The sequence below is a fragment of the Humulus lupulus genome, chromosome 2, assembly GCF_963169125.1.
Source record: "Humulus lupulus chromosome 2, drHumLupu1.1, whole genome shotgun sequence".
Classification (NCBI taxonomy): Eukaryota; Viridiplantae; Streptophyta; class Magnoliopsida; order Rosales; family Cannabaceae; genus Humulus; species Humulus lupulus.
Window position 1 is genome coordinate 120,040,498 of NC_084794.1, and position 25,262 is coordinate 120,065,759.

Sequence of the window (25,262 nt, forward strand, 5' to 3'; positions counted from 1 at the left end):
ACATGACTTCCTGTTGTGCCCACTACCACCACATCTACTACACTTATGTGGCTTGACGATCTTTTCCCCGCATGAAGCATAGCGGTTTGTCTTTTGCCTGCCCACTTTCTGCTTCCTGGGCCTTCCTACAGGGGTTTTCTCAACGAGGATGCCGACAACCATATCTCTGATGTGATTAGGGATTACCCATTCATCCTTGTTCCCAACAAGGTAAATAGTTTCCTTATAAGTGTCCCTCAATGCCTCAATTCTATAGTAAGGGGAACACAATGAGTAAATGATTGTGCTTCTTTTTCTGGCTGCAGCAAAAGCATGTACACAGGGTATCCCAATAGTTTGGAACATGCAACAAGAGCATGATTTTGTGGCCAAGTTCACCTCACCATCACCATTACCATCGACCACAAGAAATTCATGATGACCAAAGACTTGGACATCCAAGAAAATTTCTTTCTCACCTATTTGCTTCACATCCAGGAAAATTGTTTTCTAGGGTGATAACACAGTTATTGCTTTTGCAGCTCTTTCATGTCTATCGGCAAACCAATATTGAAGAGTGAATCTTATGAATTCAAGGAAAGTGGCAACTATAAAGCTCCTTGCCTCCTTGGTTTTATTGTTAAAACTTTTTGCGTAGTTACTCGTCATGATATTGTATCATTTTCTAGGAAAATAAGCACTGCTCCACCTTTCAAAACCAATTCCCTCAAGATATTGAGCAATGGGTGGATCAATTACCTTAGTCTTGTCAAAGAACTTGTGAAATTCTGTTCTTTGAAACGCGTACGCTGCACACCGCATGATGTCTTAACAGTGGTCAGTTTTGAATTTTGCCACCACATTCATACAGATGTGGTGGTAACATGCACCATGATAGGCATCTGGGAACACAAGCTCCAAATCATGATTAATGCTTTTATGCATGTCTGATACAAAAGCTAAATTGTCAACGTCCCTTATGGCTTCCTTCAAATTTCTCATGAAATAAGTCCAAGATTTATAGTTCTCACTGTCCACCAACGCAAACGCAATTGGAAACAACTAGTTGTTTGCATCCAACGCAACAGCACAGAGCATGTGGCCACCATACTTATTCTTCAAGATTGTGTCGTCCACACAAATGACAAAACGACAGTACTAGAATCCACGCCTAGAAACACTGAGGGAAAAGAAGGAATACGAGAAACGAAAATCTTCTGCTACAAAATCAGTAATTTTACCTAGGTTCTTATGCTCCAACTAACACAGGTATTCAGGTAACTTGGAGTATGATTCCTCAGGTGTCCCTCTAGCATACATAAGAGCTTTTTCTCTGCATCTCCATGCCTTCTCATAGCTCATTTGGACCCCAAAATGGTGCTTCATGTCCTCCCTTATGTTGTTTGCCATGTACGTAGTACCATCAATAGCAAATTTCCTCTTGATTAGGTGGCCAACAACCCACGGTGATGCTTGACGGTGGTCCTTATCTCGAATTTCTTGTGAGCAAGTGTGTACTTCGTTGTATACAGTAATCTCGAACATTTCAGATCGCATTTTTTTCTTACCCCTTAATCTCCAACCACAATCAAGATCCTTGTAGGTAATGTACCACACATCAATCCCAGATTTCTTCACCATAAAATCAAAATTATTCTTCATCGCAAATATGGATGCTTTGGTTTTTAATTCAACCTTATTCTAAAAGAACTTGCCAAGGTGAAATTCTCCTGAAGCTTTGCCAGTCGAGGAATGATGTTGATGTGAGGCCTCTATATCCTCTTTGGTGAACATGGGAGCACTCCATGTTCTACAATCTTTACCTAAGTCCAATGGAGAACTCCATCTAAAACTATCATCGGTTCTACTTGGACCTGGACGACTACTGCTGGTCCCAGGTGTTTGCCGATCTTCTATTCTGCGCTCCTCAACTATCATAACATCTGAACTCTGTGTTGGAAAATCTTCCCTAATATCTAGCCCACCAATACTTGTTGCATCAGCAACAAGATCGTCGTTGACATAAGGGTCGTAACCATAGGGATCGTACTCTGTTGTGTCATGAAAATATGGCGGATCTCTAACAAGGACATCATCATGGACTATAACGTCTGGATTTTTTGTCTTGGGAACAAATGTCCCAAACGTCACTTTGAGTTCCTATGAAACAATGACATGGGGGAGAAATTTTCTCTTCAAATCGAACTTCTTTATTAACACTGGGAGAGACCGATGCATTTCCTATACCTCCCTTCTTAACCAATGTCACACATAGAGGAATCATCTTCTCTACAGATTTCGATGCTAACCCAATGAATGCACGCACATGCCTATCATTTTTTATAATGGTAGGTGTGACAGATTGTGAGAAGCATGTGTACGAGACCTCAATTTTCAAGTCGTGCACACATTTATCCACTTCAAGCTCATCATACAGAATGTCAAGCAGTTGCTCATATGTCACACTCTTCTCCAAAGGCAGAACTTGATTTTCAGCATCCCTGAAAATCCAATCCTTATTTTCCAGTTCCCAAGTACCATTGAATGCAACAAATATGGAAACAGTCGAATTTGTATAAACAAAAAAAAAAAGGTCAAAAATTAAAACTATAACATAAAATAGCAAAAAATTGATTTCTATCGATATAAGTCGAGACCTATCGAGGTCAACCTATCGAGGTCTATCGAGTACAATCGAGGTACATCGAGGCAAACTGCCCAACAAATTTCTTATGAACCCATCAAGGCATATACATTAAGTTATATGCCTCTATCGAGGTCCATCGAGGACCATCGAGTCTCATCGAGATAGCCATCTTCCCTAAATGTGTGAGGGTTTTATCGAGGCCCATCGAGGACCATCGAGTCTCATCGAGGTAGTCATTTTTCCTAAATGTGTGAGGGTTTTATCGAGGTCCATCGAGGACCATCGAGTCTCATCAAGGCATATCGAGGTAGCCAATTAATATAAACATATGAGGGTTTTATTGAGGTCCATCGAGGACCATCGAGGACCATCGAGTCTCATCGAGGCAGACAAAAATCCATAAAAACCAAGAAAGGAACGAAAATTCATTCCAACAGTGAAAAATTACAATAAAACATGAAGGTATGCACAAATCTGTTCGAAATAACAAAAGCAATGTAGATAAACAAGTTTCCTCACTACATATAACAAATATATACTTACCCATACGATTTTTGCCCCTATATCCGAAATCCAAAATGAATTTTTTGCCTTGAAAGGATTCACAACTTGCCCTTGAAATCCAAGCTTGAAAATTAGTATAGATTAAGATAATGGTGGTTACCTTGTTTTTTTTTTTTTTTTTTTTTTTTGTATGAGAGCTTAAGAGATAGAGAGGGAAAGCGTGAGAGATGGAGAGGGAGAAGACAATAAGAGAAAAATAGAGGGAAATTTATGATAGGGGCATTTTGGGAATCTAAGGGAATACTAGGATAAAAATGTGATGTTTTTTTAGTTTGATATCATTTTGTTATATTGGGTCACTTTTATGCAACAATAGTCAAATTTCCCAAATAAAATTATTATTAATTCCAAAAAAAATTAATGGATTGTTAATTGCTAATTCAAATTTGGATAAAGTTATATTTTGACCTAAATTTGGATAAACTTTTAACATGTGTCAATTTTGGCACCATTGGAGAAGTTTTTTTTTTTAAGTGTGTTATATTTTAAGAAGGAAAGACTATATTGAAATATAGAATCATCCCATACAACCTTTCTTAACCACAAAGTAATACCCCTCTTGCCAAAGTAAAGCAAGCAATTAAAAGAAAAAAAAAAAGTTATGAGCCACTTTATTAGCTTGTCTATACCTATGAGGAATCATAAATGTGTAATAAATAGTATTGCTAGTCTTCTCAATATTTTAAATACAAATTTATGCCGTTCTTACTTTTTATGAGAGTAGGATGAAAAAGAAATTCCCTCCTAGGCGACTAGAATATACCTTGGAGGTTTGAGGAAAACGAGTCGAAGAAAGATTTGGTTGTTAGTTTGGTCGGTGGATGCCTAAAGATTTGGAATGTACTAGAAGTTTGACTTAATGTAACCCAACTCCCATATCACACTATTAGCCCATTGGATTTATCGTGACTGAAGAGGGTAACCACCAAAAATTACCCACTGAATTCACAACCGAAAGCGTCTTGGGTCATGTATGGTAAGTTAGATATTGTAAGCCAAACCATCAAATTTGGTCAGCTTTTTTAGGACCACAAGCCTTAGCAAATAAAAACAACTGGCTCTCTATACATGTACACCATTTTCTTATTATATGCAATAACTTGAAATTGAGGGTACTAATTAGGGCCTCTAAATGCGCATATGCAAATATGTATATATAGGAGTGATATACCAACTCTGTTTTCATCCTAAAACCAAAACAAACACTAGTTTCCTTTCCTGCTTCACTTTTAGTTCTTAATTGGTACAATACACCAACCGCAATAACAGAAAAATGAGTGTAGAAGTATTGGATGCCACCACCATTGTCAACTTTGTGGAAGATGAAGAAGCATTCCACATGTTCATCTGTGATCGTTTTGCTGACCTTGATACCAACCATGATGGTATTCTTTCCTATGCTGAGATGTTAAAGGAGCTCAAGTCTTTAAGGGTGTTCGAAACTCATTACGGCATTGACGTCAAACCCGAGCCAGGTGAGCTTGCTCAGGTTTACAACTCGCTGTTTGAGCTGTTTGATCACGATTCAAGCGGCACAATCGAACTGGAAGAGTTTGAGGCAGAGACCAAGAGAATGATGCTGGCCATGGCTAACGGGATGGGATTCTTGCCTGTTCAGATGGTGTTGGAAGAAGACAGCTTCCTCAAGAAAGCTGTTGAACGTGAGACCAGTAAAGTGGTTGCTTAATCTTAACTTTAAGCATGCTGCAGTCAGCCTGATGCAGTAACTATAATTGAGTTTGTTCAAGAGTTTATATGTTACTAATTTTTTGTGTTCCTGCCTGTTGCTTCTCTTTTCTTTCCTTTTTCCTTTTTCTTTCTTTTTTGGGTGTAATTTGAATAAGCGATTACAGCTACGGCTACGGATGATTTTCATTGAAAAAGTTAATACAAAAGTTAAGAGTTATTCTATCTACAAACAGAAATCTTTATGGCTATGCCTTAAGCTACAAAACAATGTATGGCTACAAAAGCAAAGACATTTCTGGAGCTGGGATGAAGGAAAGGATGCTTTCTCCAAAGAGCTCAAACAATTTTACCAGGAGAGACCCAGAGTCCAAGTCATCCTTCCAGACCTGTGCAAGCATGGCTGATGCTTTTAGATGTCGCCCATTGACCGCGTTCCTTCGACCTTTTTTGTCCAAAACAATCTCATCAGACATCAGTACTAAGGATGGCAATGGACCTGCATTGGAATCTCCTGAATTAGCTACAGCAGCTGTTTCACCCTGCAGGTGAGATGGGGATGAATTCAATGATGGTGAACAAATGGGGCCATCAGCAGCCATTTTCTTAAGCGGCGGCTGCTCCACTTCGTCCATGATTGTCTTGCGTTTATCTTAATTATTAAGACATAGCAGTTAGATTATGATAAATTAAAATCACTAGTCTTGAGAAACAATATTAACAGTCTGATTGGTCATAGTTGGAAAACTATAATTGAATTGAATTTATAATATATAAATATTTATGAGAAAAAAATTATAGAAAATGAATGAACTGATCATTTATTCATAATAAATTATTTGAAAACAAATTAGTTACAAAATTGTAATAATTTTTTTCCAATGAAGATAGGGATAGAATAGAATAAAATTAATTTGATAGAATTAAGTACATTAAATAAGTTGTTGGATTAATTATTTCAATTTCCTCAATAATTTTATAATAAAATCACATGGTAAAAATTATCCAACCTTGTTAAACTTTCCAAACAATAGCTTTAGGAACTAAAAAATGCAATTCTTATGTGTCTAATTACTGGAGATTTGCTCTTTTGTCCTTGTACCCCATCCTACTAATTTGGATTCAAACATAACAATATCAACTACATTGCAGCTTAACAGGGAGATACCATGTTATACTTGCCAGTAAAAATGAATGATAAAATCATCCCTCACCATAAAAACTGCCCTGTAAATGAGATGCGTGGGTAGCTAAAAAAAACCCCACCCATATGCATCTTATTGTCTGTGCTTACATACCCAGGCAGCAAATGGTTTGGTTTTTTTTTAAGTACATATATATTAAATAACTATAATCTTAAGTAATGTGGACTTTAAGGCTTGAATTTAAAGAGGGTACTATTTGGTACTCTGTGTTTCTGTGTTTTTGTAAGGTATCATTTTGGTATCTCATTTGATACCCTGTATTTTAAAATCTTACATATTTAGTACCCTATATTTTGGAATCATACATATTTGATACCCTAAACTTAAATTTAATTGATAAAATTTTACCAATTTAATCAAACTGCTCTCAAATTTGAGTTCAAATTTAATTACTTAATTATATATAACCGATGACAATTTAGTCATATTGATAAAATTTCATTTATCAAATTTGAGTATAGGGTACCAAACATGTATGATTTTAAAATGCAGGGTATCATATGAGTATTATTGAAAAAATAAGATACCAAAATAATACTTGGCAAAAACACATTGTACCCATACTCATTTAAAAAAGTAAAATAGTTTTAACTTCAAATGGCATCTCCAATGACAAAGTAAAAAAGAAACCTTACTTGGAGTGATGGTAACAATTCTTGCATTTTCTTTCCATACAGCATGTGCAGCAGGAGAATGCAAAGACGGAAAGATCTTGAGCCGATCATAAACACAATGACCTGCTGCATGCTGAAAAATGTATTTTCTTGTTAGTTTTCCTTTTAGCAATTTTGCCCACTAAAATACAGCAAAATAGGAGATCTCACCAGCAAGGCTCCATAAACACGCCAAGCTTCATATCTCTTCATTTCATTCTTTTGCTTCTCTAGAAGTAACTCTGGTTCAAGAAGTGTGAGATATGGCTCAAGATTTGGCAGCATAAGAAGTCGAACCTGATTGTAAAACACCACAAAGAGCTCAAAATCGCATAAGAAAAGTACACATGTGATATGCATCAGCATTTCAAATTAAATATAAATTGACCAAAAGCCAATCTAGAAACAGGGATAGATAAATAAACTGCAAATGGGAAGATATTTCACAAAATAGCTTACGATAGTAAGCTCCAAGTCAATAATAAAATTTAAACAATGGGCCAAAAATTCCACAAATACTCTGAAGCTAGAGAGTATGAAGACTCTTCTTGATGTACCTCTGATAGAATAGAATACAAGGTATTTATACACAAGCTGAAACAAATAAAAGACTACAAATCTCTAGTAACTCAAATAGAGTAAATACTAGTTAATAGAATGAGTTCTAATCTAAGACTTATCCTTCCACCTTCCATAACGGGCCAACTTGATATTCTACACTCTCCCTCAAGTTGGATGATATATACCTTTTAAACCAAGTTTGGAACTTAGTTCTTGATGATTAGGACGGTGAAGGGCCTTAGTGAGAATATCTCGAGTCTGACGACGAGAACAAACATGCTTAAGAGAGATTACCTTGCGTTCTATTTTCTCGCTTATAAAATATCTGTCAATTTCCACATTAAGTTCCCCCATACATAAGAACAATATGAAGAAGTTGATCTTCGATCAATAGGAGACCCTGCCCAGTCGACATCAGTATCAATCACAAGTGAGAGATTGAGAGTTTTCTTAAACATGCGTCCCTTTCCAGGAGCTTTTTGAGATATTTTAGAGTTCGATAGACAGCTTCCATGTGACTCTTTGAGGGATTGCTTAAAAATTGGCTGACCACACTGACAACAAAGCTTAGTGAGTATGAGTCAAATAAATTAATTTTCCCACAAGGTGCTGGAACCTCCCTCTATCCACATCTATACCTTCACCACGAGCTTCCAATTTAGTGTTAGGATTCGTGGGTATCTCTACGAGTTTGCACCCACTCATCCTAGTTTCTCTTAGAAGGTCCAATACAAATTTCTTGGGAAACTGAGATACCATGACAGGAATGAGAAACTTCCATTCCTAAGAAGTACCTCAAGTGCCTGAGATCCTTAATCTCAAACTCCTTAGAAAGCAAGAGCTTTAGATGAATAATATCCTTCTCATCATTTTCAGCAACTACTATATCATCAACATACACTATCAGCATAGAAATTCTACCATCGGTAGTGTGTTTAACAAAAAAAGTATGATCAGCTTGACATTGAAGTAACCATCTATTTTCAAAACTCTAGCAAACCTTTCAAACCAAGTACGGGGTGATTGTTTGAGCCCAGGGATTTGCGAAGTTGGTAAACCTTGTGCTTTGAATGGTTACTTTCAAAACCAGGTGGGATATCCATGTACACCTCTTCCATACATCTCTGCTTAGGAATGCATTTTTCACATCTAATTGATACAATGGCCAATCTTGATTCATAGCAACTGATACGAACTGTGTTCAATTTGGCTATAGGAGCAAAAGTCTTCTAGTAGTCAATTCCATATGATTGGGTGAAGCCTTTAACCACCAAACAAGCTTTGAACATTTCTATGCTTCCATCAGCCTTTTGTTTCACTAGAAATATCCATTTACTTCTCACAGTTTTCTTTCTAGGAGGTAGATCAGTGATAATCCACATCTTGTTCTTTTCAAGGGCTTGAATCTCCTCAAGAGCAGCAGCCTTCCATTTAGGAACCAATAGAGCTTCTTGAATAGTTTAGGGAATCTGTGTCTGATCAAAGTCAAGATGAAAGCGCTAAAGTTCTGAGACCGACTTGAGTATGAAAAATATTTTGGAGAGGATGTTGAGTGCATGATCGAACTCCTTTTCTGTGAGCAATTGGCTTGTCTAAGTCTAAATCACACTCAATAGCAGATTCAAGATTATAATATCAGGATTGATTGGTCCCGAATTGGACTTGTGGCTAGGCTGATCATATGTTTGCCACCTTGTGTAGACCTTGATGCTACTGTCAGGGGTATGAAGAGGAATGGACTGGAATGGAGGTTCAAATTGTGGAGACGTAGGACTAGTTGATGATTGTTCTAGGAGAGTTGGATTAGACACTTGAAGATTTGGACTTGATGAATGTAGTATCTGTGTACTAGGCAAATTTTGATTTAACTCTATGAATAATGGTAGTCCCAATTTTATGATTCATGACTAGACTTCTCCCCTTAAATCACAAATTTGGAGAAGTAGGGAAGGCTTTCAAAGGTAACATCCATGGAATGAAGGAATTTCTTAGATATTGGACAATAGCATTTGTATCCCTTTTTGTTGGGTGAGTACCCTAGAAAGATGCATTGGGTGGCTCTTGCATCCAATTTACTTCGATTTTGACTATGAATATGAACAAATGCACAACAGCCAAAGACAAGAGGAATTTGGGAAACTAGATGACAATTGGGAATGTTTGGATAGGAGTTTTGAATTTGAGTATCCTAGAAGGCATCCTATTGATGAGATAAGTTGCAGCAAGCACAGTTTCCCCCAAAATCTCTTAGGAACATTAGAAGTGAAGAGCAAAGAGTGAGCCACCTCAAGTAAATGTCTATTTTGCGCTCTACCACATCATTTTGTTGTGGTGTGTTCACGCATGAACTTTGATGAATAATGCCATTGGACAAAAGATAAGGAGCAAGAGTTGAATTGAAGAAATCTCTTGCGTTATCAGATTTGAGTACTTGAATATTCATTTGGAATTGGGTTAGAACCATAGCATGAATTTTTTTTAAAAATTGACAATAAGAACCATTAGGCAACGTGATGTTGGAAATCTTTGTAGGTCCTCAAATATCATGGATGAGGGAAAAAGGATAAGTGGATTTATAAGGGTGGGGATAATAGTTACTACGACTATGCTCTGAAAATTGGCAAATATCACATTGAAACACTTTCAGATTTACTATTGAACAATGAAGGAAACAAATGTTTCAAATACATAAAATTAGGATAACCTAATTGATAGTGCCACAACATAATTGCACTATCTTTAGTAGACTCACAACTGACATTTTGAGACTAAGGACATGACATGAGGAGGAATTGTCTACTTTGAGGATATATAAGCCTGCACACAGTTCAGCATTCCCAATCGTCTGCCCCAATCCAAATCCTAAAACACACAAAAGTTGGTCAAGAATTTAGTTGCACAATTCAAATCTTTATTAAGCTTGCTAACTGAAAGTAGATTGCTTCAGGGACAAATAGAACCGAGTAAAGAGTCAAGGTGTAAGAGAGATGTATGGTTCTTGTTCTTGCTACTTTGGCATGAGCACTACTAGTTATAGAACGGTATGACAATTCTGAGTTGGGAGAAAATTGTGACTTGTCACCTGTCATGTGATCGAAGGCACTGGAATCTGCAATCCAAAGAGTGGAAGAGGACTGTGCAACGTGTAGGGAGTAGTTATTATTCTCGGAATGCCCCCAATTTCCTTGTTGAGTGACTCCCCATGAACCCAGAGTCATGGTTGATTGAGATGGCCTGTTGAGTAGCTATTTAAGAATGTTGAGTTGATCTTGAGAGAAGGGTACTTGGGATTTTATTCCAGCATCCGTGGAGACCATATGGTTGTGGCTAGCACAATCTTGTCTTGGTTTCCAATCCAATGGCTTTCCATGAAGCTTCCAACAAATCTCCTTGTAGTGTCCAGGATTTTTACATTGATCACACCATGGCCGATATTGACGGGTAGCCGTTGCCTTGCTAAATTTATTCCCAATTCTTGTCAATTTCAAGAACTATCCTTGGGAGGACGATTGGCAGTGCTAGAATTCATGGTTGACTTTATTTCTTTGAAAATCGTCAACCAATAATACAACAACTTAGTTCATCTAGTTTGGCTTATACCTCTGTTTCTACAACAAACTATGTTTCTGTTTCAAACTCTAGCAAAATTATGTTATGGCATTATCAACTTGGTCATCCAAGTTTTTCACATTTAAAACATTTGTTTCCATCATTATTGTAGCGACCTAAATTTGCTAATAAGGCTTGGAGCCTTGATTAGTGTGCCTGGAGGGTAATAATTGTTATACTGTATTAATTTATGTGAATTTAATGAATATGTGGTTAGAATGCATGTTTAGGTGAAATAAATATGCATGTGAGTCTCAATTGGTTGTTAGGGGCAAATTGGTAATTTTAGTCCGTTGAGGGCATAAATGTAATATATGTGATATATTTGATATAATGGTGATATACTTGTGTGATGCACGTTCCGGGACGGTCCTAGAGAGCTATTCCGCTTAAAGTCACAACGGGATTTTATACCCGGCTCGTGAGGAGTCTCGGGGTATCTCGGGATTATTATAAATTTAGTTGGGGATTATTAATTAATGGTTAATGGTATTTTAGTAACTTGGATAACTATAGATAACTCTTGAGGATAGTTACTTTAAGTGTGAAAGTGGTATTTTTGCAAGGGATTAAGGAAAGGACTAAAGTGCCTTGAGGGTTAGTTAGAGACTAAAATAGAAATGAGGGTAGTTGGGTAATTAGGCTTTAGGAAGGGATAACCTTGGCTGAAGGATAGTCATTCACGTTTTTCTACACTTAGACAAATTCAAGAATTCTGCTGAATGTTTGAGAAGAAGCAAGAAGGAAAGGAAGAAGGGGTCTAGGGCTGAGATTGGAGCTGAGTTTTTTGAGATCAAAGAAGGAATTCAAAGCTGAGTTTGGGGCAGCTAGAGTCAAGCTTAGGCCAAGATTTGTCCAGAGGTAAGGCATCATCTCTGAATTTTAGTTTCTTGCAAGTTTGATTTTGGAGGTTAGGTTGAATATTGAAAGCTGGGTTTTGGCTTGGCAATTGTAGAATTCAGCTAGAGAATCAAAGGGTGTCAAGCTTGGAAGTGAATTTGGTGGTAGCTCAAGGTCGAATTTCATCTTGAGGTATGAATTCCATGCATATTTGAAAGTCTTTATCTAGTATGGTTTAAGATTTTTAAAGGGAGGTTTAAGTTTTGAAAGGCTTGGTTTAAGTTTCTGAAGTTTTAAACCAAATTATGAATTGTAGGTTTGATTGTGTGTTTGAGCTGGTTGATGATGTTTTTGGGTTGTTAGATTGTTTATTTGGGGGTTTTGAATTGAATTTGGGACTTAGGTATGCATTAGTGTTGGTTTGGGGATGTTTTGGCTCGGGGAAAACGTTGGGAGAAACCCAGATTTCTGGGTTTGTGAAGGGGCGCCGCGGCCCTGTTCTTCTGCGCCGCGGCGCTAGGTAGCTTCAGGGGAAGGGAGCCCTTCTGGGTGTCGCGGCCCTCATTGGAGGGCGCCGCGGCGCTAGGCCATTTCTGGGCAGGGGAAAATTGTGGTTTTTAGGCTTTTGCCCAGGGGGCTCGGGGGATGCTTCCGCCACTTTGTGTGGGGTTCCAGGAGGTCCTGAGGGCTCGGGTTTGGTTCCAGGAGACGCTTTTGAATCAGTTAGTAATGGGGATGCTATTTGTGTGTTGTGACTAGGTTCTCGGAGCGACTCGGATTAGAGGACCGTGCTCGAGGACTAAGTGCTCAAGAAGCTCGGGACACAGGTAAGAGAACTGTTGTACCCATAGAGCAGGGCGAGGCCCCATAGTTGTATTGCAAGGCACGGTCCTATATGATTATGTGTTGGGTGTAGCCCATTGAATGTGTTAGTATATGTTTAAATTATGCTGTGTATGCATATATGTGAATGATCGGCTAGGGCCGAGAACGGCGAAGGCCGGGAACGGCGAAGGCCGAGAACGGCAAGGGGCCGAGAGCAACGTTTAGCACGCGGAGTGCGAGTTGCCAGGGTAAGACCCTAAAGGATATCTGGGATATCCTTACGGTGTAGACCGCAACCCAGGGCCTGGTAAAGCGCCTGAGACGGCATGGCCGTATGTGTTTAGTTTATGGACAAATTGGTTATATGTTAAATGGTTCATATGCGTATGTTCTCTGTTTATGTGGAGTTTTCTTGCTGGGCTTCGGCTCACGGGTGCTCTGTGGTGCAGATAAAGGCAAGGAGAAAGTCAACCGACCATGAGTATGGAGAGCGTGACGCGACGCGTACATGTCTGGTCTGCCTGGCTGCCACGGCCAGGGGTATTTATGGAAGTTGTTTGTAAAGAATCTTATTTTGTCGTTTAGTCAACTTTAAATATATTTTGAGTTGTAAATATTTATATACAGTATTTTGGGATCCCAAATGTTAATTGTTTTATGAATTTCAGTAAATGAAATTATTTTCAAAGTTTATGTCTCTGTTTATGATTTAATTACACGTTTATCTTAAAATCTCGATTAGCGAGTTAAAAGCACGTTTTAAACTCACTTAGTAACGGCTCTAAGGAAGTAAGGCGTTACAATTATTTTTCAATAATAATTATAGTTCTTTGCAATGTGATATTTGTCAATTGGCAAAGCACACTGGCTATTTTTCCTCAAAAACATTATACTCCAACTAGCCCTTTCTCTTTAATTCATAGTGATCTGTGGGAACCTTCAAAAGTCACTACTTCCCATGGTCATCGATGGTTTATCACATTTATTGATGATCACACACGTCTTACTTGGGTATATCTCCTCAAACACAAGTTTGATACATTGCATGTGTTTTAAAAATTTTATAGCATGATTCAAACAAAATTTCAGATATCTATTTGTTAGGGGTGCACACAGGTCGGGTTTCGGGTGCATCAGATTCGGGTTTTGCGGGTTTCAAGTGGATGAAAGTGGTACCGAATCCGATCCGAAATTTTCGGGTTTTGGGGTGATTTCGGGTTTCGGGCTTGGTCGGGTTTTGGGTGGGATTGGTCGAAAAATGGGCTTCGGGCCAAAAATGGGCCTTGGTAAAAAAATTTCAAAATTCTTTTTTTTCACTTTTTGAATTTTTTTTTACTTTTCACATGTTTTTTTTAACTTTGTTGTTAGTCTGATAATGTTGATTTTTACAAATTGGGTCTTGGTAATTTTTTTTTAAAAAAGCATTAATTTTTTCGAAATCTGAACCCAACCCGAACCATGTCGGGTTCAAATCGGATTTCACTCGAATTTGACGGATTTTGCAAAAATTCGGGTTAATCGGGTCAGGTTTGGTCGGGTTTGCGGATTTTTCGGATCAAATGTTTACCCCTACTATTCGTATATTACAAACAAATAATGGCACACAATATTTCAATTCTATCTTAGGACCCTACCTACCCGAAAAGGAACGAGTGGAGTACAAAAACGAAAGATTCGAGTAACCCTCCGAGCTATGGATATAAAAGTTCATGTGTCGATACCCCTTAACAGAATGGCATTGCTGAACGTAAGAATCGTCATCTCTTAAAAGTTGCCCGAGCCCTACTTTTTACTATGCACATTCCTAAGTACCTTTGGGGAGATGTTATCCTTACCGCGGCCTATCTTATCAATTTGGCTTTCGCGCACCATACTCTCTTCTTCAGTCTTCCTATCCTCATCTATCTTCAAACACTCTTCCTGTCAAAACATTTGGGTGTACCGCTTTTTTCCATATTCATCCTAAGGATCACACCAAAATTGACCCCAAAGCCATTAAGATTGTCCACATTGGTTACTCTCCCACTCAAAGAGGTTATCAGTGCTATTGCCCTCTTACAAAGAAAATCTTCATCTCCAGAGATGTCAATTTCTTTGAAAACCCTTCATACTTCTCTCCCACCTCGCTTCAGGGGGAGACAAACACTTGTCAAGAGATGAAAACCCTTAAGAAAAATGAGACTTGGAAATTAGTGGAATTACCACCTGAGAAAAAGAAGGATGCAAATGGGTGTTTACTGTCAAGTATAACGCAAGTGGATCCACCGAAAGGTACTAAGCACGATTTACAAAAGGTTTACACAAACCTATGGGATTGATTATACTGCAACATTCGCTGCAGTTGCTAAACTCAACACTATCAAAGTTTTATTCTCGCTAGCAATGAGAGGACAAAACACATGGAAGTGGATCGTCACTTTATCAAGGAGAAAATTAATGGAAGAGTTACCAAAATTAGATACATGCACACAGACAAATAACTAGCAGATATTCTTACCAAGGGATTATCTGAAAGAGTATTTAATTTCCTTTACAAACAAGCTTGGACTTGTCAACATTTATATTCAAGCTTGAGGGGAAGTATTAACAAATAAGAAATCATGTGTATATTTAGTTTCCATATTTAGAAATAGATTTGATTTGGTATTTATGTTGGAATATTTTGTAGTCATCGTAATAATATAACAATTTCTACCAATCTCAAGTATTTCTATAGCCGACTTATACCAATTATCATTGTGTGGGGAAACTCCACAAGTATTTTAAGTGGTTGTGTTGGTCTAGTTTGGATCGTGGAGAGCCACCAAGGCAGATCCATCTATTCCAACTGCAAGTTCAGATTGCCCTCACTTTCTGATGGCTTTCCTCACTACGAACTTCAGAAAAAGCTTCCCGAAGACTAGGTAGAGGCTCAAAGTTGAATATACAACCTCTCACCTCATCAAGGGACTTATTAAGTCCCGAAAGATACTTGTAGACATGTCTTTTCTCAGTGATATGTTTGAATTGGTTGCTGTCATCTGGACACTTCCATTCATATATCTCAAAGAGATCTAGTTGCTACCAGCATCAACTTAGGGAGAAGTACGTGGTAACGATGCTTTTTCCCTGTCGAAGATCATGGAGGAGATTTACCACATAATATAGTTCAGAAGTATTGTCTTGGCTAGAGTATGCATCTCAGGCTGCCTCCCAGATATCTTGTGTCGTTTTGTAGAGAAAATTTTTGCTGACTTCGGCTGTCATAGAGTTGATAAGCCAAGACATCATAAAGTTATTTTCTGCAACTCTAGTTAGATAGTCGTCATAACCCCGGCCACTGGTAAACATTATAACGGACCGAAACCATTAAAGATAATTGTGACCATTGAGTTTGTGACTAGTCAATGGGATGACAATACTTTGGGATTGGAGCGGAGTGACTGGAGTTGAAGGATTCAGATGAGCAGGAGTTCTGTTTTGGTTAATGAAAAACAGAGGCAAACAGAGGAGCCAAGGATATCTCTTATACCATGAAGCTAGAGAATATGAACTCTTCTTTATGTATCTCCGATAGAATAGAATACAAGGTACTTATACACAAGCTTATACAAATAAAAGACTACAAATCCCTAGTAACTGAAATAGAGTAAATACTAGTTATTAGAATAAGTTCCAATCTAAGACTTATCATATTCTAAGACCTATCCTTCCACCTTCCATAATCGGCCAACTTCATATTCTACATACTCCAACAATTTGACAGAATTGGGACTGAGAATTAATGCAGAGTGGAAATGGACCCGAAAAAGAAATGTTAAGACTAGACGAAGAAGCCACGTCATTATTCCCATCTTTGTAACTTCAATAGCAATTCAAAAGTGAAGAGACAAAGGTATGCAAGGGGAGCATGATGGTGTTAGCTATAAATTTGAGATAATTAGTTGTCAATTAACTTAATTCTAGTTTCCTAATTGTATAGTTTCCTTTAATTCTAGTTTCCTAATTGTATAGTTACCTTAGATAGATTTCTAGATGTGTATATATATATATATATTCACTTCTCACTAATATATACAGAAAATTCAATTATTTTCTCTCAAATAACATGGTATCAAGAGCCATTAAAAATTAGGGTTTTGTTTCAACTTTGGTTTTCTTTTGGGTTTTCATAACCACATATTAGGCTTCCATTTTGAAAACCCTCTTTGGAGTCCCAATTTGTTCTCACCGCCTGTCCAACTACATTCTTGGTTCTTTGTTGTGGTTCTCCCTTGGTAATACTATCATTGCCTTGTCTTTTTTTCGGCGCTATGGCTGAGCAAAAATCTTCTATTGTGACGAATGTGGTGTCGGTGATGTCTAAAATCACTGACCATAAGCTCAATGGTTCAAACATTTTCGATTGGAGTAAATATTCGTCTTTATCTACGAAGTATCGAAAAAGATGCTCATTTGACTGATGATCCTCGAAACAGAAAGATGATCTCACATGGCTTAGAGAGGATGCTCGCATGTTCCTTCAGATTCGGTATTCTATTGATAGTGAGGTAATTGGCTTGATCAATCACTGTGAATTTGTTAAAGAACTAATGGATTATTTAGAATTTTAGTACTCTGACAAAGGGAATCTATCCCTCATGTATGAGGTTTGCAAAGCCTTTTACCGTGTAGAAAAACAAGATCAGTCTCTTATCAACTATTTTATGGCGTTCAAGAAGATATATGAGGAGCTTAATGTATTGCTGCCTTTCAGGCCCGATGTGAAGGTTCAACAAATCAAGCGGGAGAAGATGGTTGTCATGAGTTTTCTTGCTGGCCTATCTTTTGATTTTGAGTATGCTAAGTCACAAATTCTCTTGGGTTCTGAGATGTCCTCGTTACAAGACGTCTTTAGTCGCGTTCTCTGCCCAGAAAGTCCTCCACCATCTGTTCCGCTTAGTGATGCTTTGGTATGCTACTGGGAGATCACCTAATCGTAGTGGAAACAACGGTGGTGGACCACAAGGATTTGATCCTCGAACATTGGATTCTAGATGCATTGTATGCAAATATTGTATAAAGCCTAGCCATACGAAGTTTAACGATAAAAAATTTCAATACAAAATCAGCAAAAACACTTGGCTAACGTTGCCTCCACTAATGATGCCTCTGATACATCAGTTCTTATTTCTGGCGATGAGTTTGCTAAGTTCTCAAAGTATCAGGAGTCTCTCAAGTCTTCATATTCATTTGTTATTGCTATTACTGACTCAGGTAAATCCACGCGAGTCTTCTTTCCTCATCCTCCAAATAGGTCATTGATTCTAGTGCCATAGATCATATGACAAGTAATTCTCATCTTTTTTCTACTTTTCAATCACATGCTTCCACTCCCACCATTACCTTAGCTGATGGGTCATCATCTTTAGTTCATAGATCTGACACTATCAATCCTAATCATTTGCTTCCTTTGTCTTCTGTTTTACATTTATCTAATTTATCCTTTAATTTAGTCTCTGTCAATCAACTCACTCGTAATCTTAACAATTGCGTCTCTTTTTTTCCTGATCATTTGTTTATTTCAGAATATTATGACGAGGAAGATTATTGGTAAAGGACACGAGTCTAGAGGCCTCTACATTCTAGACACACTGCTGCCAACTTCTATTGCTTGCTAGAGTGTCACTTCTCCTTTCGAGACTCATTGTAGGTTGGGTCACCCATCTCTCACTTTGCTCAAGAAGCTTTGTCCACAATAAAGTAAGGTGTCTTCGTTAGATTGTGAATCGTGTCAGTTTGCAAAACATCATCGTCTTAGTTCGAGTACTAGAGTCAATAAATGTGCTAGTGTTCCTTTTGAGTTAATTCATTCTAATGTTTGGGGTCCTTATCTTATTTTTTCTAAACCTGGATTTCAGTATTTTGTTACATTTGTAGATGATTATTCTCGTGTAACTTGGTAATATTTAATGGAAAATAGTTTAGAGTTATTTTCTTTATTTTGTGCCTTTTATGCGGAAATTAAAACTCAACTTAATGTTTACATTCGTACTTTGCGAAGTGATAACGCCAAAGAATATACATCTGTTTTATTTCAACCTTAAATGGTTCAAAATGGCATGCTTCATGAAACTTCTTGTGTTGATACTCTATCCCAAAATGGTGTAGCAAAACATAAGAACAGGCATCTTCTTGAAACCGCAAGGGCCCTCTTATTTCAAATGCATATTCCTAAACCTTTTTGGGCCGATGCCATTTCTACAGCATGTTTTCTGATTATATGCATGTCATCCTCTGCTCTTCATGGTAAGATCCCTTACAAAATTCTTTTTCCCAACAAGTCACTGTTTCCTGTTGATCCTAGAATCTTTGGTGGCAATTGTTTTGTTCGCGATGTTCGTCCACATGTGACCAAATTAGATCCCAAGTCTTTGAAGTGTGTCTTCCTTGGTTATTCTCGTCTTAAGAAAGGTTATAGATGTTATTGTCCTAGTCTTAACAAGTATCTTGGCTCAATTGATGTTACTTTTACAGAAGACGCACCTTACTTTCCATCATCACCTATTTTTGCTCGTCAGGGGAGGATGATGATTTGTTGGTATATTCTATCACATCATACAAACCTGTCTTGGAACCAGCTCCTCCCAAGTATCCTATTATTCATGTCTACTCCAGGCGCCTACCTACAGATTCATATCCAGCACCTACTCCTTCATCAATAGATCCAGTCCCGAGCGATGAGCATCCTATTACTTTGCACAAAGGTAAGTGTCAGTGTACTTATCATATTTCTTCCTTAGTTTCATATAACGACTTGTCATCTTCCTGTTGTTTTTTTATTGTATCCCTTGATTTTGTCTCTATTCCTAAAAAATTTCGTCAAGTCATATCTCATCCTAGTTGGCATAATGCAATAATAGAGGAAATGAATGTTTTAGATGGCAATGGTACTTGGGACTTGGTGGATTTGCCTTCAAGAAAACGGACTATAGGATGCAAATGGGTTCAGTTGCTCGTTTGAAAGCCCGTCTCGTCGCTAAAGGCTATGCCCAAACCTATGGTTGTTTATTTCGATGGCAGCTACTTCCAACTGGCCTTTGCATCAGCTTGACATCAAGAATGTTTTGCGTCATGGTGATCTTCAGGAGGTGTATATGGAGCAACCTCCTGATTTTGTTGCTCCGGGAGAGTATGGGCAAGTTTGTCGTCTTCAAAAATATTTGTATGGTCTGAAACAGAGTCTCCGTGCTTGGTTTGGAAAGTTCAGCTAGGCTGTTGAAAAGTTTGGTATGAAGAAAAGCAAGACTAGTCATTCTGTGTTGTACAAATAATCAGAAGTTGGTGTCATTTTGTTAGTTGTGTATGTAGATAAAATTGTTATCACTGGAAGTGATACTACAAGAATCTCATCTCTAAGTCTTTTATTCATACTCGGTTTCACATGAAGGATTTGGGTGTGCTAAAGTATTTCTTTGGCGTTGAAGTTACAAGGAGTGAAAAATGTATCTTCCTATCTCAGAGAAAATATGTCATTGACTTATTAATTGAGATAGGAAAATTGGGAGCAAAACCTTATAGTGCTCCAATGACTCCTAACATTCACCTTACAAGAGATGGGGAACTATTTGAAAATCCAGAGAGAAATCAAAAGTTAGTTGGAAAGCTGAATTATCTTCCAGTGACTCATCCTAACATTGCATATTCGGTCAGTGTAGTTAGTCAGTTTATGCATCTCCAACAATTCGTCATTGGGCAGCATTAGAACAAATTTTGTGTTACTTGAAAGGAGCACCCGGACATGGTATCGTGTATGCAAATTATGGGCATACTCATATTGAATGCTTTTCAAATGCAGATTGTCTCAATCTGTGTGAGATAGTGTGGATAAATCAATTCTTGACTAAAGTAGGACTTAAGACTTCAGTACCAGCAAAGTTGTGTGATAACCAAGCTACTATTCACATTGCATCTAATCTTGTGTTTCATGAGCGAACTAAGCACATTGAAATTAATTGCATTTTGTTATTGAGAAAATCAACAAGGCTTGGTTTCTACAGGATATGTGAAGACTATAGAACAACTAGGAAACATTTTCACTAAAGCTTTAAAATGGAGTTCAAGTTAATTATTTTTGTAACAAGTTGGGCATGATTAATATATATGCTCCAACTTGAGGGGGAGTGTTAGCTGTAAATTAGACATAATTAGCTGTCACTTAACTTAATTCTAGTTTCCTGATTGTATAGTTTTCTTTAATTCTAGTTTTCTGATTGTATAGTTTCCTTGGATAGAATTCTGGTGTATATATATGTGCATCAGTACTCAATAATATATATGCATCAGTACTCAATAATATATACACAAAATTCAATTCTTTTCTCTCAGATAAGAGATGGCATTTAATTCAAATTATTTCAATACTTTTTTCAGACCAAAAGTTGTGGGATTCAAAAAGGAACGTAACAAAAACCGATTCATTGCTATGAAGCAACAATTGGAATCATCTCTCTTATTACATATCTTTCAAAAACCACTTGTAATCTTCCTTCGCACTCTTCTTTCTCCTAACGTATCTCAACTAAATAGTTACTAGTCAAAGCCATGAAAGAGTAGCAGTTTAATTAGGCTTCAAGATGCATTCATGAAGAATATTTAAACATACATAGCAATTTCAACCAAAAAGAGATTAAATATATAAATATCTATATGTCACAAAAATGAACATTTCTTTTTAAGTTGCAAAGAGCGTGAGAAAATACCACATTGGGTCCTAGGGCTGTTAACCCTTGAATTGCACCATAATGTTGAGTCAATGCCCGTTTTGGGTCCAAAAATGCATTGAGCAAAGTTTTTGTAAGACGCGTCTGAAGAGTGTTATAAACATGCCCAAATCTACAAATAAATAAAAAATGAAAAACTTATTCTTCTATAAGAACATTCATTCCTGTCCATAGACAATCAATGTTAATCTTCAAAAACAAAACAGTTTGAATGGTAAATTGAAGGGAAGGAACACCATTAATATTGGTAAGTCAGCAGTGTTGATGAAATGGCTGAAGCCCCTCTCAAATGATATTTAAAAGTAGAAAAGAAACCTAAGTTTACACCCTAATTTTAGCAGAAATATAACTAGGTCATTACATGACATCCAATCTGTAACAATCCATTCTTGGCATAAAAGTGACAAAGGTAAAACTAATTCCCTATTGTGTATACATATAATAATTTTTATTATTAATAAAATGTTCAACGAAGGGTTTGATATAGAAACTAAGAGAATGGAGATCCTGCCAAAGGTTGGTTTAGCTCGCCAAGGGACAAATTTCGTGGAATTCAATCAAGCATGCAACATTTACAAAACAAATGTGAAATATAACTCTTGCTGCAGGTTATTACTTATTGTACTATCAATAAGAAAGGTCGACTCAAGTGCAGAAAATACCTTTTGCAAATTGAAGCAACCAGTTTCGCTGTGAAGTCTCTAAGTTCCCAGTGATTGTCTGCAAATCTATTCCCTAACCTTTTTGCTACAAGGCAAGTCACCACAGGTGGCATCAATTGATGTAACTGGCAGGGAGAAAAAAAATATATTTTCTCAGATTCAGAGATAATACAACCTTTACACTAACAACTAAAGAAACTCAATTCTGTGAGGCCCATCATTACCACTGCAAGAGGTGTTTGAACCACAATCAAAAACTGATTGAAAGAAGGCGGCCTCAGAGTCTATGCAAGAACTAATAAACATGACTGAAATATATAATTGAGGTATATCAATGCAGAAAATTTAGATTACTTTACGAAAAAAATGCAACCTCAAAAAAAAGTAGTCGAGACTGGAGAATATAATAGGTGAAAGGGACAATGGTAAGAATTTAAAAAAAAAAAAAAGGATAATATCCAAGAAAAAATTGAAGTATATGAATTTGCTTTTGACTGCTATCAAATAAGGGTTTTTTATTAGCATATCTGAGCAGCATGAGGAGTAAATATTGCCAATATATAGTTCATTATTGTTTGAGAATTCTGTCTTTTTTTCTTTTGGCTTTAATACAGATCCCAATCCTTCTGTAGTATATGTGTGTGAATATGTATATATCAGATTGTATAAAAGACCAGAACAAGTGGTTGGTTCAACTTCATTAGCAGCAGAAATTTTTATCCAATCAGGATTGTAGCAACATCAGCGATCTCTACTGAATTTCAGCAAGTTGCACATGCTATATCCTGGTACACAATTGTCATATTCACAAAGTGTTGCAGAAAAGAATCCTAAACAACATATGCCACATTTATAGTTGAAATACAGTTAAAATAAAACAAACAAAAAAATATTTACATAGCAAAACATGGCACAAAACAAATGTTGACTTACATAAGGCTCTATCTGTATATGAGGATTCTGGAGCAGACTCCAAACAACTCGCATCAAAGCAAAGAGAAGATGATAATCATTCAAGCCACGAGAAACCTAAATAATAACAAGAGCATAGAGTAGCAGTTAGCCAAATATGATGCTCTTATATGTTTATGTTAATCATGTAGGCAAAACAAGAATTATCACCTCATCAGCAATAAAGCATGTGAAATAAGGAACTAATGGATGAAGTCCTGAGTCTGTAGCCAAACTGACTAATGCTTCTTTAAAGAGAACTGAATCAGACTTACTTACAACAAGTTCAGTGATTTTATCAAAATAAAGCTGCAAGCAAGAAAAAAAATACATGTGAAATAGAAAAAAAAAGCAAACAAACAAAAACAAATTATACATAACAGCAGAGAGTATGAAATCTACCTGAAGCTCCCTAGACAATATGTGCTTAACCGGTAATTTAATGTCGACAGCAACTCCTTCATCCTTGTGTTCAGACCTTTTGGCATCAGAAGGAGCTGCAATTACTATTAGGAAGAAAAAAAAAATCAAAAGATCAGGCAGAAAAGTGGGCTAAAAAAATAAAAATAGAAACAAATAATCGAATTGGGTCAACATAAATAATGTTTCTAATTCTTTTGTACATTCAAATAAAAATATCTATAAAGTGGCCACGCATAACAATCATTTTAATGTAGTTTCACCACAGCATGTACCAAAGATTTGATAATATCTTCAGAATCAAGATTTATTCCAACTTAAACATATTGAGCTGAAAACATTGGCTTGCAACATCAATTGCAATTAACCTCTATCATTGGAAATACATGAATACAGGACAAACCTGACACAGGAGCATTCTCTGGAATTGCAGGTTGTACACCATCAATAGCCAGCCAGTGACAAAAAACTGCAGTATCAAGAGGTGCTTTTGGTAAAGGAGCTTCAACCACCTATATTCAGAGAATTTGAAACATGGAAGGAACATCAAAAGAGATATTGCAGCTAACAAGTATTATAAATGAAATATTCAAGCAATTCCTTACATCTTTAAAATCCACATCCCTGTCATCGATGTAAAACAAATCCCTATATCCAACAGCCTTTTTGAACCGCAACTGGCCTCCAGAGGAAAATCCATAAATAGGCTGGTTCAAGAAGATCGCACTAAATGAGATTGAGCTACAGATGATATTGGAAACTCCAAAAGTTTTAAATCACTACAGCTAGAAATCATGTATCATCACTTCAATCATTAATCCCATTGAGCTAGAAAACTAAGCAATCACTATATCAATATCAGGGTACTTTTCACACTATTTTATCATTCCCAATACGAACTAAATAACTAAAATAGGGTAATTTTCATACTACTACACTTAAATCGAAAGAAAAAAAAAACCACAACCAGAAAAACCATATCTGTGTAATGATTTGGAGACTCACCTCCACATTTCTTAAATTTAGTGCAGCATCAACATCATCTACTGACAATCGAGTTCTCCTAGAATGACGCATGCATTTAATAGCCTCCTGTAGCAACGTGAGAAATAAGATTTCGTTGCTTCCTCCACTCTAAATTAACAGAAACTAAGGGAACAAAAACAGAAGAAAAAAATAGTGATACTTTCACTAGTACCTACTAAAAGCCTATTCACCCAGCTCGGTAATAATAATAATTGCACAATGGGGGGAACAATACCCAGAACAAGAACCCATAAGAATCAATCAAGAACGAAAATAATATATATATATATATATATATATATAAACCTGCATAATCTCACGCAAGCGATATTCGACATCAGGAGCAAGAGCGAGAGCAACATCGGAAGACAAATTATTAATCCCAATGCTTTGAGCAATGACCTCAATATTCTCTTTAGGTACAATGCTCATAATTCTCTCTCAATGATTCCAGCAACTAACACCAACGTTCAAGCAAAATTTCTCTTGAAGAATTTCTTTCTCGACAAACAAAAAAAACCTAACATATAAATTTTGTGAGTGTTGATGAAGAAGGTAAAGGCTTACTAGTGAAGAGCGAGCAATGGAGTTTGGAAAATAGCGGTTCGAAGAAAATCGATCCTGCCCAGTTCAGGCAAACAATCAGTGATCAGACCCTCCGACAGATAAGCTGGAGAGATGTGACTGAATAAATTTAGAGAAAATTTAAGCATAGATAAGAGCAATAATTAAATAAATAATTGTTATTCTTTTGTTAAAAATTTTGGTTGTAAAATTTGTTTTTTAATTTTTAAACACAAAATTATATAGTCACTTTTTATTTTTAAAAGTAAAAATAAAATTGTGTTTGTTAATTATTTTTGTTTTTAAAAATAAAAAACAAAAAATGTGTG

The 25,262-nt window shown here is 36.9% G+C and overlaps 2 protein-coding genes across 4 annotated transcripts; one reads left to right on the top strand and one right to left on the bottom strand.

Annotated features, from left to right (window-relative positions):
- The first annotated feature begins 4,377 nt into the window (after positions 1-4,377).
- On the top strand, positions 4,378-5,101 carry LOC133818423 (uncharacterized). Its single transcript, XM_062251283.1, has one exon. It carries the CDS (start codon positions 4,464-4,466, stop codon positions 4,875-4,877), a length of 414 nt encoding a protein of 137 aa, XP_062107267.1. The 5' UTR covers positions 4,378-4,463; the 3' UTR covers positions 4,878-5,101.
- Positions 5,045-25,106, bottom strand: LOC133818422 (transcription initiation factor TFIID subunit 6-like). 3 transcript variants are annotated; one of them, XM_062251281.1, is made up of 12 exons: positions 24,676-25,106; positions 24,349-24,432; positions 23,949-24,050; positions 23,747-23,855; positions 23,326-23,429; positions 23,095-23,232; positions 22,906-23,001; positions 21,973-22,097; positions 21,290-21,422; positions 6,906-7,031; positions 6,717-6,828; positions 5,045-5,528 (listed from the first exon to the last, which is right to left on the bottom strand). In XM_062251281.1, the coding sequence occupies exons 1-12, from the start codon at positions 24,799-24,801 to the stop codon at positions 5,155-5,157; spliced, it is 1,629 nt and encodes a 542-aa protein (XP_062107265.1). In that variant the 5' UTR covers positions 24,802-25,106; the 3' UTR covers positions 5,045-5,154. The 3 variants fall into 3 exon arrangements, with proteins under 3 accessions (XP_062107265.1, XP_062107266.1, XP_062107264.1); XM_062251282.1 differs by having other exon boundaries at positions 5,045-5,375; positions 24,349-24,435; XM_062251280.1 differs by having other exon boundaries at positions 24,349-24,435; positions 24,676-25,104.
- Between the last annotated feature and the right edge of the window lie 156 nt (positions 25,107-25,262).

Bases quoted from the DNA above. Each gene is read 5' to 3' on its own strand.
- LOC133818422 (XM_062251280.1), bottom strand. From the start codon at position 24,801: ATGAGCATTGTACCTAAAGAGAATATTGAGGTCATTGCTCAAAGCATT. The intron at 22,098-22,905 runs GTAAGTCAACAT...TCTCCCTGCCAG, and splicing joins ATATACAGATAGAGCCTTAT to TTACATCAATTGATGCCACC. The intron at 21,423-21,972 runs GTATTTTCTGCA...ATTTATTTGTAG, and splicing joins GTTGCTTCAATTTGCAAAAG to ATTTGGGCATGTTTATAACA.
- LOC133818423 (XM_062251283.1), top strand. From the start codon at position 4,464: ATGAGTGTAGAAGTATTGGATGCCACCACCATTGTCAACTTTGTGGAA.